Source organism: Leucoraja erinacea, chromosome 13 (assembly GCF_028641065.1).
Source record: "Leucoraja erinacea ecotype New England chromosome 13, Leri_hhj_1, whole genome shotgun sequence".
NCBI lineage: Eukaryota > Metazoa > Chordata > Chondrichthyes > Rajiformes > Rajidae > Leucoraja > Leucoraja erinaceus.
Window position 1 is genome coordinate 17979773 of NC_073389.1, and position 15935 is coordinate 17995707.

At 37.6% G+C, this 15935-nt stretch overlaps 1 protein-coding gene across 5 annotated transcripts in view; it reads right to left on the bottom strand.

Annotated features, from left to right (window-relative positions):
- Window positions 1-2970: 2970 nt before the first annotated feature.
- The window catches only part of LOC129702661 (zinc finger X-chromosomal protein-like), a 33040-nt gene continuing 20075 nt past the window's right edge, over window positions 2971-15935 (bottom strand). For 3 of the 5 annotated variants that reach the window (XM_055644551.1, XM_055644548.1, XM_055644547.1), the window contains exons 6-12: window positions 14839-14997; window positions 13929-14072; window positions 12329-12370; window positions 10650-10787; window positions 8879-9016; window positions 8405-8458; window positions 2971-5036 (exon numbers count right to left, since the gene is read on the bottom strand). In XM_055644551.1, coding sequence (XP_055500526.1) covers window positions 3841-5036; window positions 8405-8458; window positions 8879-9016; window positions 10650-10787; window positions 12329-12370; window positions 13929-14072; window positions 14839-14997 — 1871 coding nt within the window. In that variant the 3' untranslated portion in view covers window positions 2971-3840. The remainder of the gene's footprint in view (window positions 5037-8404; window positions 8459-8878; window positions 9017-10649; window positions 10788-12328; window positions 12371-13928; window positions 14073-14838; window positions 14998-15935) is intronic. The other 2 variants (XM_055644549.1, XM_055644550.1) reach the window with 2 other exon arrangements.

Consider the following 15935-nt stretch of genomic DNA (forward strand, 5'->3'; position numbering starts at 1 on the left):
TCAACGGATATGCAACAACTAAACATGCTTACTTTCATTTACATGACAATGCTGTGTCCCAAACATTATGGTGCCCTGAAATGGGGGGTACTATGTATAAACACTGCTGTAATTTCTACATGGTGAAATCAAAATGTATACAAAATGGCCTTTATTAAAATCTGACCGTGCACTTTACCCACATGATTTTTTTCTATTACAAATCTCAAATTGGGTACAGAGGCAAATAATGAAATAAAGGGTCTTTGTCCCGAACATTATAAAGGGCACTGCAACAATTCCATGAAACGCCGTGGCTTATACCAGAGAAACAGGCACTATTGATACCGTATTAGTGTTGGTCATCATACCTACATAAAACAGGGGTCTAATTTTTGATATTCACATTTAAACTAAAATTACCTTTGCTGCAAGATTGATCAGCATTGCATTGCAATGTGAAAGTAGTTCTCAGGATACTTTGGCGTTGTTACGTTAATTGCTTAGTACTTCTCTTTTGCACAAGTGGTTTTATTGTGTTCCATTGCTCTGGGGATGGTTTATTCTCAGGTCCCCAAAGAGCCCAGATGAACAATATCTGCAATACAATCCATTATTAATGACAATACCATGCCAGTTCGTCACAGATGATCTTGAAACATTTTGGAACTTTTCTCTGAAATGAATTTTCTTTTTCCTTCCTCTCATCTCAGTGGCACCACTATTCAGCTTTGCATTAACCCACCATTGACATTTTGGCATTCAATTTTGCTTTTATCTTTGATTTTTGCAACATCGGCTTCATCTGAGTGAACTCGTGCAAATATAACATTCAAGTGACTTGTCTTCAGTTGCTTTGTGTAATGTTCCATTTAATATTTAAAATATATCATTGAGACAAACTGCGAATGTTTTTGTATTTTTTCTTAATTTGTCAGGAATGGAAGTGGGGACATTTCTGTTGTGATGCTCCTGATGACAGTCAAAATTGGAGATCATCCTACTGTTAGAGAGCCAATGCATGCTTTACCATCCCATCCCTACCAATATCAGTTTGGTTTGGCTTGTTCATTGCTGATCAGTGGATGTATGCATAGGTTCCACTGTACAGTGCCCTCAAAGCACTTCATTCGTGTAGTAATAATTATTTTAAACTCTAATAACCTGAATGAAAAGGTTAGCAAAAATACAACTCGCCATCTCAAGGGTTAAGCTAAAAAAGATACAAATTACCAATAATGAATAATAAAATGACAACCTATATATTTATAAAAACTGTTGGGGAAATTCAGTAAGTAATGCAAAGGAAAATAATCCGAATTTTATTTTGTTTACAGATATATGAAGTACATTGTTTAACATAATAATGACAGAAAATTATTGTTTACAGTTACAGGGACAGAAAACCTCCTTTTCGGATCAACTGGCTTTTCAATCGGTTTCTATTTTATCCTAGTAAAAAAACTGCACCCGTTCAAAAATATCCCTTAGCTGCCTTTCCAAATGAATTAAACCCTTTAAACAATTCAATTGCTCAACAGCTTGTATTCCCTCTTAAAGTCTGTACAATAAGCAATTAACATTATTACAGCATTTTTAAATTTTTTAAACTAAACATAAGTATTTTCTCTACTGTCCCATCTCCATTCCCCCCCCCCCCCCCCCCCCCCATTATTTTTCCGCAAGTAAATTTTTCCTCAGTAAGTCTGATGAACATCAGTCCAGCGTGATGATGACGCACAACACAGCCTCGGGCTGAAAAGTACAATCAGTACACAAGTTCAACCAAAAGTACAGCATTTGTTGTCAGTGCACACTTTAGCAAGTTTCTTATGCTCCCAGTGTGAGAGTGCAAATTTAATGCCAAATATGTTTTTAAAGACACAAGGAAATTTCATCCACATACAATTGATTAATGGTGCTTAGGAATTAAAATTACAAAACACCAGAAAGAGACTGGGAACTGTCTCAATATCAGGTTCATGTCAATTTAAAAATCATGGTGTGAAGATAAATAAATCTGACATTTGCTAAAATGTGTATTTTAGTAAAGAATTGGGTTATGAATTAAATCACTAAGATAATATTCAGAAAAAAGTACTCTTCCATACAAAAGTATTCTTGAATTATTTCAACAAATGTATTTGTTAAAAACTATACAACAGTTAAAAACGTATTAACTTCAGGATTGAATACGTAACTTTAAATTAGATTACTGTTTTTTGAATAATTTAAACAATGGTTAAAGACTGTGCTGTACAATTATGTAGTACCCCATTTTTTTGTTATAAATAATATAGTAATCATCGAATAATGTCCAATGTCTCGAGTACACGTGGAGGATTTAATAGGTAAGTTATGATTCCTGGATCTTTCATTTGAAATTTGTTTCAACATAGATTCCCTTTTGGGCACTGTACATAATACTAATGTACTAATACTAATGTAAATAATACAAATGATACTAATGTATATAATGCCCGCCTAATTATTTTTCAACATTTTGAGGATTCAGGTGAAATCGTATGTTGTACTCCATTTTCAAGTTCACTCTCTAAAATATACAGACCTGAAATATTAGGATAATGCTGCAATTTTCTGATTGCCTTTTGGTTCCAATTTAATCCCGTTTTGCAGGTCACTATGTAACGTAACTATGTGAAGACTGCTTCTGAGTGTTACTCCACACTGCATAATTTTCATAAGTCGCTTCTTGTAATTTTAAATGTTCCACCACTTCTTTTGCATTTATGTTATAAAGATTTAATCATACAGTTAATACTAATTTCTGTTACTGACCTTCACCCTGACTTCCAGTCCAGTCTGATCAGATTGCAGTACATTGTGTAGAGCAGGATACAGTTAACCATCCAAGTTATTTTCAGCTATTATTTTTGTAGCTTATGCAGGACAGACACATATTGGTGTTAACTGAAAACTAAACTGCAGTGTACTACAGAAAGCACTGGACCTTTTTTTTAGAAAACATATAGTGCTATTTGTTTTATTTATACAAGATACAGACATTGGCAAAATATAATTTTGGGAAAAAATGTGTACACTTGTAAAAACATGAATAATGTCATTCTTTTTACACAATTTCTGGAAAAGTAAATTAGCTGAGATAATTCTGCCACCACGATGCATTGCTAGACCATACAATACAGAGGAATGATGCACACTTGGAAATACAAGTAAATGCAGTAAGGCGGAGGCCTTGAGGCTCAACATCATATCACTGAAGGTTTTTCCTTTTTAAAACATGGAATTGTAATAAAAATTGAGATTCAAATAAAGATGGAAAACACACTATTACCATATTACATTGCAGCTTCAGAAGCATATTGGAAAATATAACTACAGCTCAAACGAAAGGAAGTTTCAATATACAGAAGAATATGCTGAAAATGTGTTCAGCCAGTTAGCGAGCAAGCACATAAACTGTAGCACGCCAACAAAACTGAGCAATAAGACAAACTGATAAATTGCCATGTTTTCCATCGATAATCATATGAAGCGAAATTGTTCTTGAATATAATAGCTAATCTTGGGTCCGGTAATTATAATGGCGGGGACCGTGAACTGCAGCTGACTGATTACAACTAGCCTATTACTTTCATCTCCTAAAGGAGTTGACACCATGTTGCCAAAAAAAATGTCCATTTAATGGATTTCCAAGACAGAGGACATACAACTTTACATATTAAGCTGAAGCTCCAATCCATGACACACTACAATGGAGAGAATAGTTAGTTCAGTAATCAGCATGAATTTAAGTTTCCAAGTCATTAACAATGAAAGGACACAAATATTCCTTTTTTGTACAACGAATGTAAAAGAAGCACTTAAATTGAAAGTAGTTCATGCCAACCCTTCCACCAAAACAGCGTCTTTGTGATGTCGAGAAATATGTTGGTTCTTTTCTGAAGGCCTTCGGAAGCCCTTTTTGCAGTAATCGCAGCGATGGGGATAGTCCTTTGTGTGAATGGAAATAACGTGTCGCTTAAAGCCTGATGCATCGGTAGTGCTATACTCGCAGTACTCACACTGATAAACTTTTTTGCCACTGTGGGTCTTCATATGCTTCTTGAGCTCAACCTGTTGACGAAAGCCTTTTTTGCAACGTTTACATCTGAACGGTAGATCCTTGGTGTGGACTGAAAGAATATGTCGGCTAAGAACAAATGGATCTGCAATTTTAAAGTCACAGTGCCGACACTGGTGCAGTTTTTTACCCTTGTGAGTTGACATGTGTTTCTTGAGCTCCGAGGGTCGATGAAAACCCTTGTCACATACCTCGCACTTGTGAGGATAGTCCTTAGTGTGGACTGAAATAATATGGCGCTTCAGATCACTGGAGTTGGAACTTCTGTGATCGCAATGTGTACACGGGTGGGTTTTGTGTCCCTGATGAATGGCCGCATGCTTCTGCAGTTCTTTGGCATCCGTGAATGTCATCAAACAGTTCTCACACTTGAATGGCAGATCTTTGCTGTGCTTTGTCTTCATGTGGGTTTTGAGGTTGGAGGCATCTGCTGACTTATAGTCACAGTACTGGCACTGGTAGGGTTTCTCCCCAGTGTGGGTTCGCATGTGTTTCCTCAGTTCTGACGGATGGCGAAAACCCTTTCCACACTCCACACATATGTGAGGGAAATTCTTACTGTGCACAGCCAAGAGGTGGCGGTTCAGGAGCCCTTGCTCTGCAGTCTCATAATCACAAAATTTGCACTTGTGCATCTTTGTGGCTCCCTTTTCCTGGTGAACCAATTTATGGGAAACCAGAGCTGCTGGGTGAGTAAACCTCTTGCCACACTCATCACATTCATAGGTCTTCTCTACTTTATTCATGAGCATGTGGGTTTCCAGATGGTTGTGTAAACTAGTTTTCTTGTTGGTAGTGTAATCGCAGTCTGTACATTGGTATTTTTTCTTGGTCAGCTGCTCTGGATGATTTTTCATGTGCCTTTTCAGAAAGCCCCTGGACTTAAACTTTTTCCCACAGATCATGCATGGATAAACAGTTATAGGATGGCCATCAGGTCCTATGATGATTGCTGCATCAGAATAAGGAAAAAAAAGTTACTTGGCATGAATGATAAGCTAACATGAACGCAAGTTCAAAAATTGAAGAGACATCCCTGTAATCAAGACTTCCAACAATATTCTTAAGTTTAATTTAACTTCTGGCTTTATGTTTGGCTTTGAGTTTGAATTACGTCTTCATATAAATTTCTTGTTCCCAAGTGTAAGAAATATCAGCTTTGCAAAATAAAATAAAATTTCAATTTTCCCTCTGGCACCCACCATTGAAAGGATTGTTTGTGGAGCTACAACTGCTGAATAATGTAAATTATTGCTGGCATGTCAGTTGACCTTAACCAGAGCACTATTGAGGTGTTACAATCTGTGCTTAGCAGGATTGGAACATGGGACGAAATGCAGTGAAGAAATAATAATGGGTGACAACAATTTATCTACGATATCTAAAAACAAATGCAGATTCTTGGGACACAATAAAACAACTATTAATGTAAAAAGGCTACTCTTTCTAAATAATTCCCAGCATCTTGACCAGCTAGGTGCCAATCCTTTGTATATATTTATTTGCTGCATATTCAAAAACATTTGCCTATATTTAGTTGTAATTTGCAAATCCATAGTCAGAAAACATCACACAATATTATATGTAAGAAGAAGCTGCAGATGCTGGTTTAAACCGAAGATAGATGCGAAAAGCTGGAGCAACTCAGTGGGACAGGCAGCATCTCGGGAGAGAAGAAATGGGTGACATTTTGGGTCAAGACCCTTCTTCAGACTGGTTAGGGATAAGGGAAATGAGAGATATAAACGGTGATGTGGGGAGATAAAGAACATGAATGAAAGATATGCAAAAAAGTAACGATGATAAAGGAAACAGGCCATTGTAAGCTGCTTGTAGGTTGAAATTGAGATGCAATTGCAACTTGGTTGGGGGAGGGATAGGGATAGAGAGAGAGGGAATGCTGGGGCTACCACAAGTGAGATAAATCAATATTCATACCACTGGACTGTAAGCTGCCCAAGCAAAATATGAGATGCTGTTCCTCCAATTTGCGTCTAGCCTCACTGGAGACCAAGGACAGAAAGGTCTGTGTAGGAATGGGAAGGAGAATTAAAATGTCTAGCAACCGGGAGATCAGATTGGTTCAGGCGGGCTGAGCGAAGGTGTTCTGCAAAATGATCGCCCAGTCTGCGTTTGGTCTCGCTGATGTGTAATCCACATCTTGAACAAGGATACAGTAGATGAGGTTGGAGGAGGTACGTCAACCTTTGCCTAACCTGAAAGGACTGTCGGGGTCCCTGGACAGAGTTGAGGGAGGTGGTATAGCGACAGGTGTTGCATCTTCTGCCGGTTGCAGGGGAAGGTACCTGGGTGGGAAGGGATGAGTTAACCAGGGAGTTGTGGAGGGAACGGTCTCTGTGGAAGACGGAAAGGCGTGGAGATGGGAAAATGTGTCTAGTGGTGGAATCCCATTGGAATCCTAACCCTAATGTGACTTGATTATGTTATAGCTGCATCAAAAGTCAATCATGACAGGGTAGTTTTGCACCTACTGTTTTTTTAGTTTCCAATGCGTGGCAAGTTGGCCAAGACAATACAGATATATGAGAACATAACAAATGAAAGCAGTCAGATGCATGCACCTCTTCCACCATTTAATAATGATTGTGGCTGATCTATTACTTCAATGTCACTATCTCCTGCACTGACTCCATATCCTTTTATTCCCCACCTATTCATAAATCCATCGATCTGTGTCTTGAATACACTCAGTGACCGGGTCTCCTCAATCCTCTTGGGTAGTGAATTCCAACGATTCACTACCTTCTGAGTGAAAATAAAGCCTCTCATCTCAGTCCCGAATGGTAGACCCCCTTATTTTGAGACGCTGACTGCTGGTTCTCCACACACCAGTCTGGCAGACATCATCTCAGCATCCACCCTATCAACCACATACAATCACCTCCTAGTCTTCAGAAGTCTAAAGAATATGGTCCCAGTCTGCTTAATCTCTCCTCAAAAGACAATCTCTCAACAAACCTTTCTCCCATTCCCTACACCGCACATATAATCTTTCCAAAATAGGGAGACCAGATCTTATGGAAGATCCCTGTCTCACCGCACTACAGTCTTATATAATTTCAGTAAGAAGTCTTTACTTAAATCTTCTTACAATAAAGGCCAATGTATCATTTGCCTTCTTAATACTTTACTCCACATTTGCATTAAATACCTGTGATTTGTATACATGGAAAACCAGGTGCCCTTGAATGACAACTATTTTCAAATTATTTTCATTTTAAACTATATATTAACTCTTTCAAACTTAACTACTCCTTGCCTACCACCAAATGTTTATGTTGTTTCCCTATCTACTGAGACAAATTTACCTCAAGCATTATGATTTACTTTGTTCAGATAAACCTGATTTGAGATTGAACAAAATCATTTTCAACCTTCACATAAAAGCGAATACGTCCTTTATATTCCACATAAAGGGTGGCACAGTGCCGCAGCGGTAGAGCTGCTGCCATACAGCGTCAGAGAGTCGAAGACCCGGGTTCGATCCTGACTACGGGTGCTGTCTGTGCGGAGTTTGTACGTTCTCCCCATGACCACGTGGGTTTTCTCCGAGATCTTTGGTTTCCTCCCACATTCCAAAGATGTACAGGTATGTAGGTTAATTGGCTTGGTGTATGTGTAAATTGTCCCTAATGTGCGGGGATCGCTGGTCGGTGCGGCCTCGGTGGGCTGAAGGGCTTGTTTCCACTCTGTATCTATAACTAAACTAAAGAGCAGGTTCCATCCTGACTATGGGTACTGCCTGTATGGAGTTTGCATGTTCTTTCTGTGATAACGCGAGTTTTCTCTGGGTGCTCCGGTTTCCACCCACACTCCAAAGATGTACAGGTTTGTATGCTAATTGACTTTTGTAAATTATCACTTGTGTGAAGGATAGTGCTAGTGAACAGGGTGATCGCTGGTCGGAGTGGACGCAGTGGGCCGAAAGGCCCGTTTCCACGCTGTATCTCTAAAGTCCAAAGTAAAGCTGTCTTAATGACCTTACCTAAAGTAAAAGGAGCCAAATCAAATACCTGCCTGTAGCATCTGCTGATGAGAAATGCTGTACTTAGTTTCATCAAGGTCTCAAGAGCAAATAACCTGCCTAAATTCTTCTAATTAAAAGATTAGATGCGATAAGATACTTTCAGAAATATGGCAGGTTCAGTTTGGCATGGGAGGTGCAATTGGAGGAAGCATAGAGAGGAAAATATTAAGCTTTTTACTTTGCATTCTGAGAAATTAAGATAGATTTAATCTTAAATATGCAAATAGTAGTGCAGCAGATTTCTGCAGAAACACATAGAGGGATAAAAGCACCTGGAGACAGAAGCTTCAGTTGGTGGTCAGCACGCAGCAAATTCCTGTCCATCACTAAAGGTGGCACAAAGAAAATAGTCAGCAGGAATTAGATGAGGAAATATGTATGGAAATCACAGCTGCAGGAATAATTAGGGTGTAATGATGTGGAATTTTTACTCTCTAAAGAATGACTCGGTGCTAAGGGTGTGGATGGGATGAAATTTGTAAGTGTTGTCGGGGAATATGTTCTTAATCATTATGCTGATAGACCTACTGTAGCAGGGGTAAAACATGACCTCCTCTTGGAAAATAAGGCAGGGCAGGTGTCTGAAATAAATTCATTTAAGGTGAATGTGGATGTAGGAGTTCACTTAAATGGGAAATCTGGAGGGAAAGAGGACAGGAGATTGCTTTGGCAGATACGGTAGGAGAATGAGGTTGTAATGATGTGACCGAATGACCAAGCATTAGAAGTAAAGGATAGTTCAGTACCTGTCTGATACTGTCTACTTTCAAGTCTCTTCCTTTTCCTTGACTTTGGTTTTACCAGCCTAGAAAGCTCAGTTGTTCCATCTGCCTGTAGGAGGTGGCTGACAGTTTCATTCTTGTCCACAGTATCCGAACTGTTACCTGAGAGGCCACAATAACCAGTTACAGCATCCACTTATTTGGAGATTTCAGATGAATTCATATATTTTCCTATTCTATACATAAAAATCACTGTCAATCCAGTTTCTTTGGGCAATACAACCCATTCAAAGGACAATACAAAGCAATGAAATAATTCTACAGAAAAAACCCCAAACATTATAAATTTGGAAAAAATACAATCTAGCTTGATTTCTTTTCGTCTAATTATTTTAGGAAAAAACATTGATTTTTGATACATTAGATTTGTTACACATACGAAACTGAATTAAAAAAACTCAAAACAGCATAGTTGATGAAACAAAAGCATACATTTTGCCATTTTATGTATTTGGTAGGAATATTTTCAAGATGGAATGGGCAATCAGCATTAAGGTCAATAACTGGGCTTAATTATGATCTACTCATGTTGGTCAAATTCACATCTCATATTAGTATTAGAGATCTATTTCAAGATGTCTTAGAAGCAGTCTAGGACTTTAAGAAAGCATTTGATAAGGTCCCACATAGGAGATTAGTGGGCAAAATTAGGGCACATGGTATTGGGGGTAGAGTGCTGACATGGATAGAGAAGTGGTTGGCAGACAGGAAACAAAGAGTAGGGATTAACGGGTCCCTTTCAGAATGGCAGGCAGTGACTAGTGGGGTACCGCAAGGCTCAGTGCTGGGACTGCAGCTATTTACAATATACATCAATGATTTGGATGAAGGGATTCAAAGTAACACTAGCAAATTTGCAGATGACACAAAGCTGGGTGGCACTGTGAACTGTGAGGAGGATGCTATGAGAATGCAGGGTGACTTGGACAGGTTGGGGGAGTGGGTAGATGCATGGTAGGTTTACAAGGTTAATTCCCGGGATGGCAGGGCTGTCATATGCTGAGAGAATGGAGCAGCTGGGCTTGTACATTCTGGAGTTTAGAAGGAGAGGGGATCTCATTGAAACATATAAGACCGTTAAGGGTTTGGACACGCTAGAGGCAGGAAACACGTTCCCGATGTTGGGGGAGTCCAGAACCAGGGGCCACAGTTTAAGAATAAGGAGTAAGCCATTTAGAACGGAGACGAGAAAACACTTTTTCTCACAGAGTGGTGAGTCTGTGGAATATAACGGACAATTAGCATTAACGGACACCCCCACCCACGGTCCGTTATAACGAGGGTTTACAGTACACTGGGCTCAGCGAATGTCCAAATCATACAAGCAATAAATCTCTAGTTCCCTGAGCACCGATATCAGTGAACACATTTTTGATTTGATCTCAAAGCCATAAACATGGAACAAATTACACAATTTAAGTAGATCATCCCTTTTCAATTCTAACTATTATGTTTCCATGTGCCCAAATTACATTTCTTTTAAAGGAAAGACATACTAATATCCCATAGATCTGTGATTATGATGTTCCCTAATCAGTGGCGATGATTGTTTCTGCAATGATCCTTAGCTTGTCTTCTAAGTGCACTACAACATCCAATAACTGGCAATAACTAGTCAGCATGAGAGTTCAAATGCTAGTTATAAGAGTTATTCAAACTTTCTTCCTCTAATTGGAAGCAGTGTTTTGTCTCTGATCCGAACTGGTAGCTCCTTAAAACCTTTAAATAAACTTACCATATGCAGTAGCCCAAGCAACAGGAACAAATGTTTTGCTCATATCAGTATCTTCAACTTGCTGTTCATGGCCCACCGTTGCTTCATCTTCCCCAACTATGACTTCCATGTAAACTTCATCTGCAATGTCAGCACAATCTGGGAAAACAGGCATGATGAAATCTTTCCCAACACATTCAAATTAGCCTATTTTACAAATGTCTCACTATATTTTCAGATGAATCTGAGTTATGCTTTTAGAAGTTACTTGGATCATTGGCATTATTAATTGGTACTTGCCTTTCATGATCACCATTTCAAGTGATATGTGTATTTTTACAATACTGGAGAGATTTCAGCTCGGAACATTAAAAATGTCATATCTCCACTGTTTCCAGTAGTATGGTGTTAATTTTTTTCAGGGATTGTTACTCAAATGTGCAAGAGGCAGCAGAGATAAAATCAAGTTAGGAGTTAAATTAATTCCCTGATTCAACCAGTTTATATATCAAAAATATCATTTTTTAGGACACCAAAAATGCAAGGTTATGCTTTGACACAATGAAATAAAGAGGCAATTTCAGCATTAATTTCATTATAATTCAAAATTTTTTCAAGTCTGTTGTTTTGCAGAGATGCATGTTTCACAGTAATAAGCTAAGGAAAGCTTTTGATGAATCTGGCATTAAGTGCCCTGAAGGCCATATTTCAAAGAGTGTAATGGTGGTTATTCTTGGTGTCCACCCTATTTTAGAGTAACCACCGTTACACCACAATGGTAAATTAAGACCAAAGAACTTCCCAAGGAGATTGAAAATGTTCTAGTTTGAAGAACTCAATAAATAATTAAATTATGAGAAGAAAGTAACCTTAATATCAAGATTCGGTAAAAGCTGCTGCATGCCAAAATTAGTGAACATTTTTGGTGTCCACCATCGCACGCGTAAAAACCAGCATTTTGCAGTAGCTTTATATTTCCATCAAATTATGTACCTGCAGTATCTTATTATGTGTAGACAATTACTTCCATAAAGTTTATTCAAAACACGAGAAAGAAATTACAAAAAAAGAAATACTGGAAGAAACAGGGGCTACTTTCATTTTTGTGTCCATCCTTGGACACTGTGTAACGCGCGTAACGCACGTTTCAGTAGATAACAGGAATATTGCTCATTTGGTCACATACCAAATGTTTATAGCATTGTTTATAGCAAGAAAGTACATTTGTATGTTTAAAAATAGCAAAAGCGTAGAAATCAACTATCAAGCTTGACAAAAAAATGACTTTCTACATTTCATGTAACGGTTGTTATGGTGGACACACCACACACAAAGTGTACAAAAACGCATAGGAATGCATGTTAAACAAGGAATTTTGTTCATTAATGAAATATTCTCAAACTTCATGAACGATCTCTCCCTATCACGTACTGCCGCTGTGAGGGTTTTTGATTAATCTGAATCATGTTGAAATAATTTATTTGTGTGAACCAGTTTTATGTATGATGTCACATATGCTTTTCTTGTGTTTTGGAGTAGGAAGAATCATGTATATTATACAAGGATTAGCTTACGATTGTAATTTGCAAAATAGCAGTTTAAGCACTCATTTTTATTAATAACCCACATAGAATTCCTGGATTGGTCAAATTTTTAAAACTTGATGTCAGAATAACTGAAATAAAATGATAGGCACTTACTTGCTTGAAGATAGCAGTTCTCCTCATGTTGTGTTGTGTTCACTACAACATAAACAAGAGTAATTTACTGATCAATTGACTGATGTGCATGTATGAATAACTTGAATTTAATAATTATAAAATGCTTTATTTAAGTTACAATAGTATTACAATTAGATTGAATTAGAAATCCAGTGATTGAAAGCCGAATTCACACCCATTGCAAGGAATGAAACCAAATTCAAATATATCTGGCAATTTTAGTATCAAAATACTCACCCTAGCCTGGTTAATCTAATTTGCTAGTCAAGATACGATTCCATGATATGGTACCCTCTCATAAAGCTCCTCAAATGGCCATTTAGTCTTAGGAATTATCACTTTTGAAAGCAAACATTTTAATGCTAACTTAAATACAGCAAATAGTGCCTGCACTACCCACATTCAAAGGCCAAACGTTTTTTGACAAGGTTGAATAAATAAATCAAGATTAATTATAATGGCTGGAATATGGTTCTGTAACTTCCAAACAACAATATCTCATAGTCATCGACAATAATTTACTACTGAACCCTCAATTGTGTTCCAATGCTGGACTCAGAATTTAGTGAAGGAATTAAAACTTGCATGAGTATCCTGCATCCGGATGGGGAAGCCCTCACTTCAAAGAAGGTGAAGAGTTACGTAAAACTAAGTAGATGTTAATCAGGATTTAAAAAAAAAATCTTAAATAGCTTCGGAATGTCACGAAGATTAAGAGATTTGACATTTTGGACACTCATGGCGTTTGGTACCTTTTAACTCTTTTACTTGTGGGACTTATATTGCTCTGCTCTCCACCATTCAACTGACTTACTCTGTGGTGTGCTCTGTAGAAGCAGACATTCTCAACTAGAGATTGTCAGCTTTAAGCCTCAAATATCAGAATATCATCTACATGTCATATGTCAAGAGGCCACCTACATAATCTATAACTTTAGTACATCATTGAAAAGGCATTCATTCAGTGGTTAAAGATTGCACAAAATATTGTTTTTAAAATATTTAGCTCAGATGCAAAATTGAATTTAATTAGTATTACAAGCAACGTCATCCAATATCAGAATTAATCTTCACACATATTATCCCATCAGTTTAAGATAGACTTCCAAAAGGTCCGCTGTATCATCACAAGTAGTTTTAAAAATGGGACGGCACAGTGGTAGAGCTGCTACCTTACAGCGCCAGAGACCTGAGTTCGATCCTGACTATGGCTGCAGTCTGTAAAGAGTTTGTACATTCCACCTGTGACTGCATGGGTTTTCTCTGGGTGTCCCGTTTTCCTCCCACATTCCAAAGACATACAGGTTTGTAGGTTAATTGAGTTCTGTTAATTGTAAATTGTATAGGATAATGCTAGTGTAAGGGGCTTATCGCTGGTTGGTGCAGACTCAGTGGGCCGAATGGCCTGTTTTCATGCTCTATCTCTAAAAGTCTTAATCCTGGGAACAGTAATCTACCAACTTTCATTCAATTTTCAGTCTTTCAACTGTTTTTAATTTGTTATAATTTTGCTTAGTTGGGATTTAACGATGGGTCTGTTTTAGTTCAGTGCAAAAACAAATCAGGAATATTAACTTACTCATATCCTCATCCTCCTGATTAGGATCATTAACAGTCATGTAAACCATTTTCTCTCGTGATATTCTGCCCATGTTGCCCTGTTCCAGTATTCCGACTCCATGATCATTGTCAGCTTCACTTTCGCCGATGTCCACGGTTCCGCCTTAAATTGCAGGAGAAAATCATCATTATGCCCCATCACTGAGAAGTCACTCATTCCCATCACTTACACCATTTCTGAACTCCTAATTTACTTCATTATGATACAATATATAATTTTACAAAATAAATATTTACCTCCCCATTCCAGGACTTCCCCCATGCCCATCAAAATATGTTTTACTTATAAAGAAATTTCACAAGTGTTTACAGATGAATCACCACACAGGAACCAGGTACGATGGGCATTGTCAAATCATTTAAAATTTAACCATTGCAGGTATTTGATGGGTCCCTACAATTATACAAAAGAACAACAAAAGAAGACACAACAAAGGACAAACCAAAAGGCTATTGGTCTCTCTGTCTTTAAGTTTTCGCGGGCAGATTTTTAAAAATAATTTCTCTATTGCGTTGAGATTTCCTACATTAAACATTTCAAAGGAAACCGAGAGAAACTGCATACTTTGTAGGGGCTAGCAGGTCAAGTTGCATATAAACAGGAAGAAATATCCATGACAATATGTGAATAATGTGCAAAAGTAATAAGCAATGAAAATATACCAACTAATAACTACATTATTTCTAAGTCAGGATCACAACAAAAACACCAAAACCCCACACAAACAAAAAAGCAAAAATTTAGCATGTCCAATATTTTTAATTGAAGTGACTGGTTGTAATACCTACTTAAATTGCCCCTCCGAGACATGCTGTTCTTTTGGTAGGATAGAATGCAAAAATGATATTACTACACCCAGATGACTTACCCAAATCATCATCGCCATCATCTGCCTTGAAAATGTAAACTTTAATAACATCACTGCAGGTGTCATCTTCTTTTAAATGTTCACTCTGGGCTGATAGTCCACTTTCAATTTTCAGCTCACCATTTCCTCCATGACCAACCTTTCCTCCATCGTCATCCACTTTTTAAAAAACACACAACATTTACTATTAACCCTGCACATATGACCTGATGTCTTGAAACACACAGATTACAATAACATGGATGTACAAATCATTTAGTGTTTTGCATCAAATTGTTTCAACATTTTAATCACCTCAAATAAAGCAGCATAATCAATGCTCAACAATGATAGCAAAAATAAATCTAAAAAGTTCTAAAATACAAAGAAATTTAGAAAAAAGCATAATTTGTTAAAATTATTTAAAAATAAGTAAAAATTCTCATGTAGCATTTCAATCTTCCTGGATAAAAGGTGTCATTGGCAAAACCCCTCCAAACAAAAAGCACAACATTGGAAATTATAGGCAATTTATTCAAAGACCCAAGTGTTTATGGACAACAAATCTTTGCTGTCGAATGTAAGCAGAAAACGGGTGAAACTTTGATGGATGTGTCTCCTGCAATTCAACCACATGGTATAATTTTAATGTTTTTGTAGTTGGTGTCTGTTTAGCAGAAACACAGTATACGCGATGGCTTTTTTTTGAACGTGCTTGTAATATAGACCAATCCCTACAACTACAGGTTCTTTCACTGACATCTTCCAAGTTTCCTTAGTAGGCAACAGTGGCATGTGCACATTGGGACCAAAGAGAAAATGCTACAGAGCCATGGGATTGGAGAGAAAGGAAAGAAAAACAGTATTTTAACCAAGATATTCATACCAATAGGAAGGTGGGAATTCTTTAAAAGTACCAGATAAGGACAGGGTCACACCTAGCTAGGCTTGTGGTGGCCAAGTCCCCGAACATGGTTTAGAGTGAGATAGGTACATTTTTCAGACATAAAAGGGATCAAGGGTATAGGGTGAGCAAGTTTATATTATTCGAGTCATAGAGGTTAACATCACAAAATCGACCCTTTGGCCCAACATGTCCATAACCATATTTTTGTTCA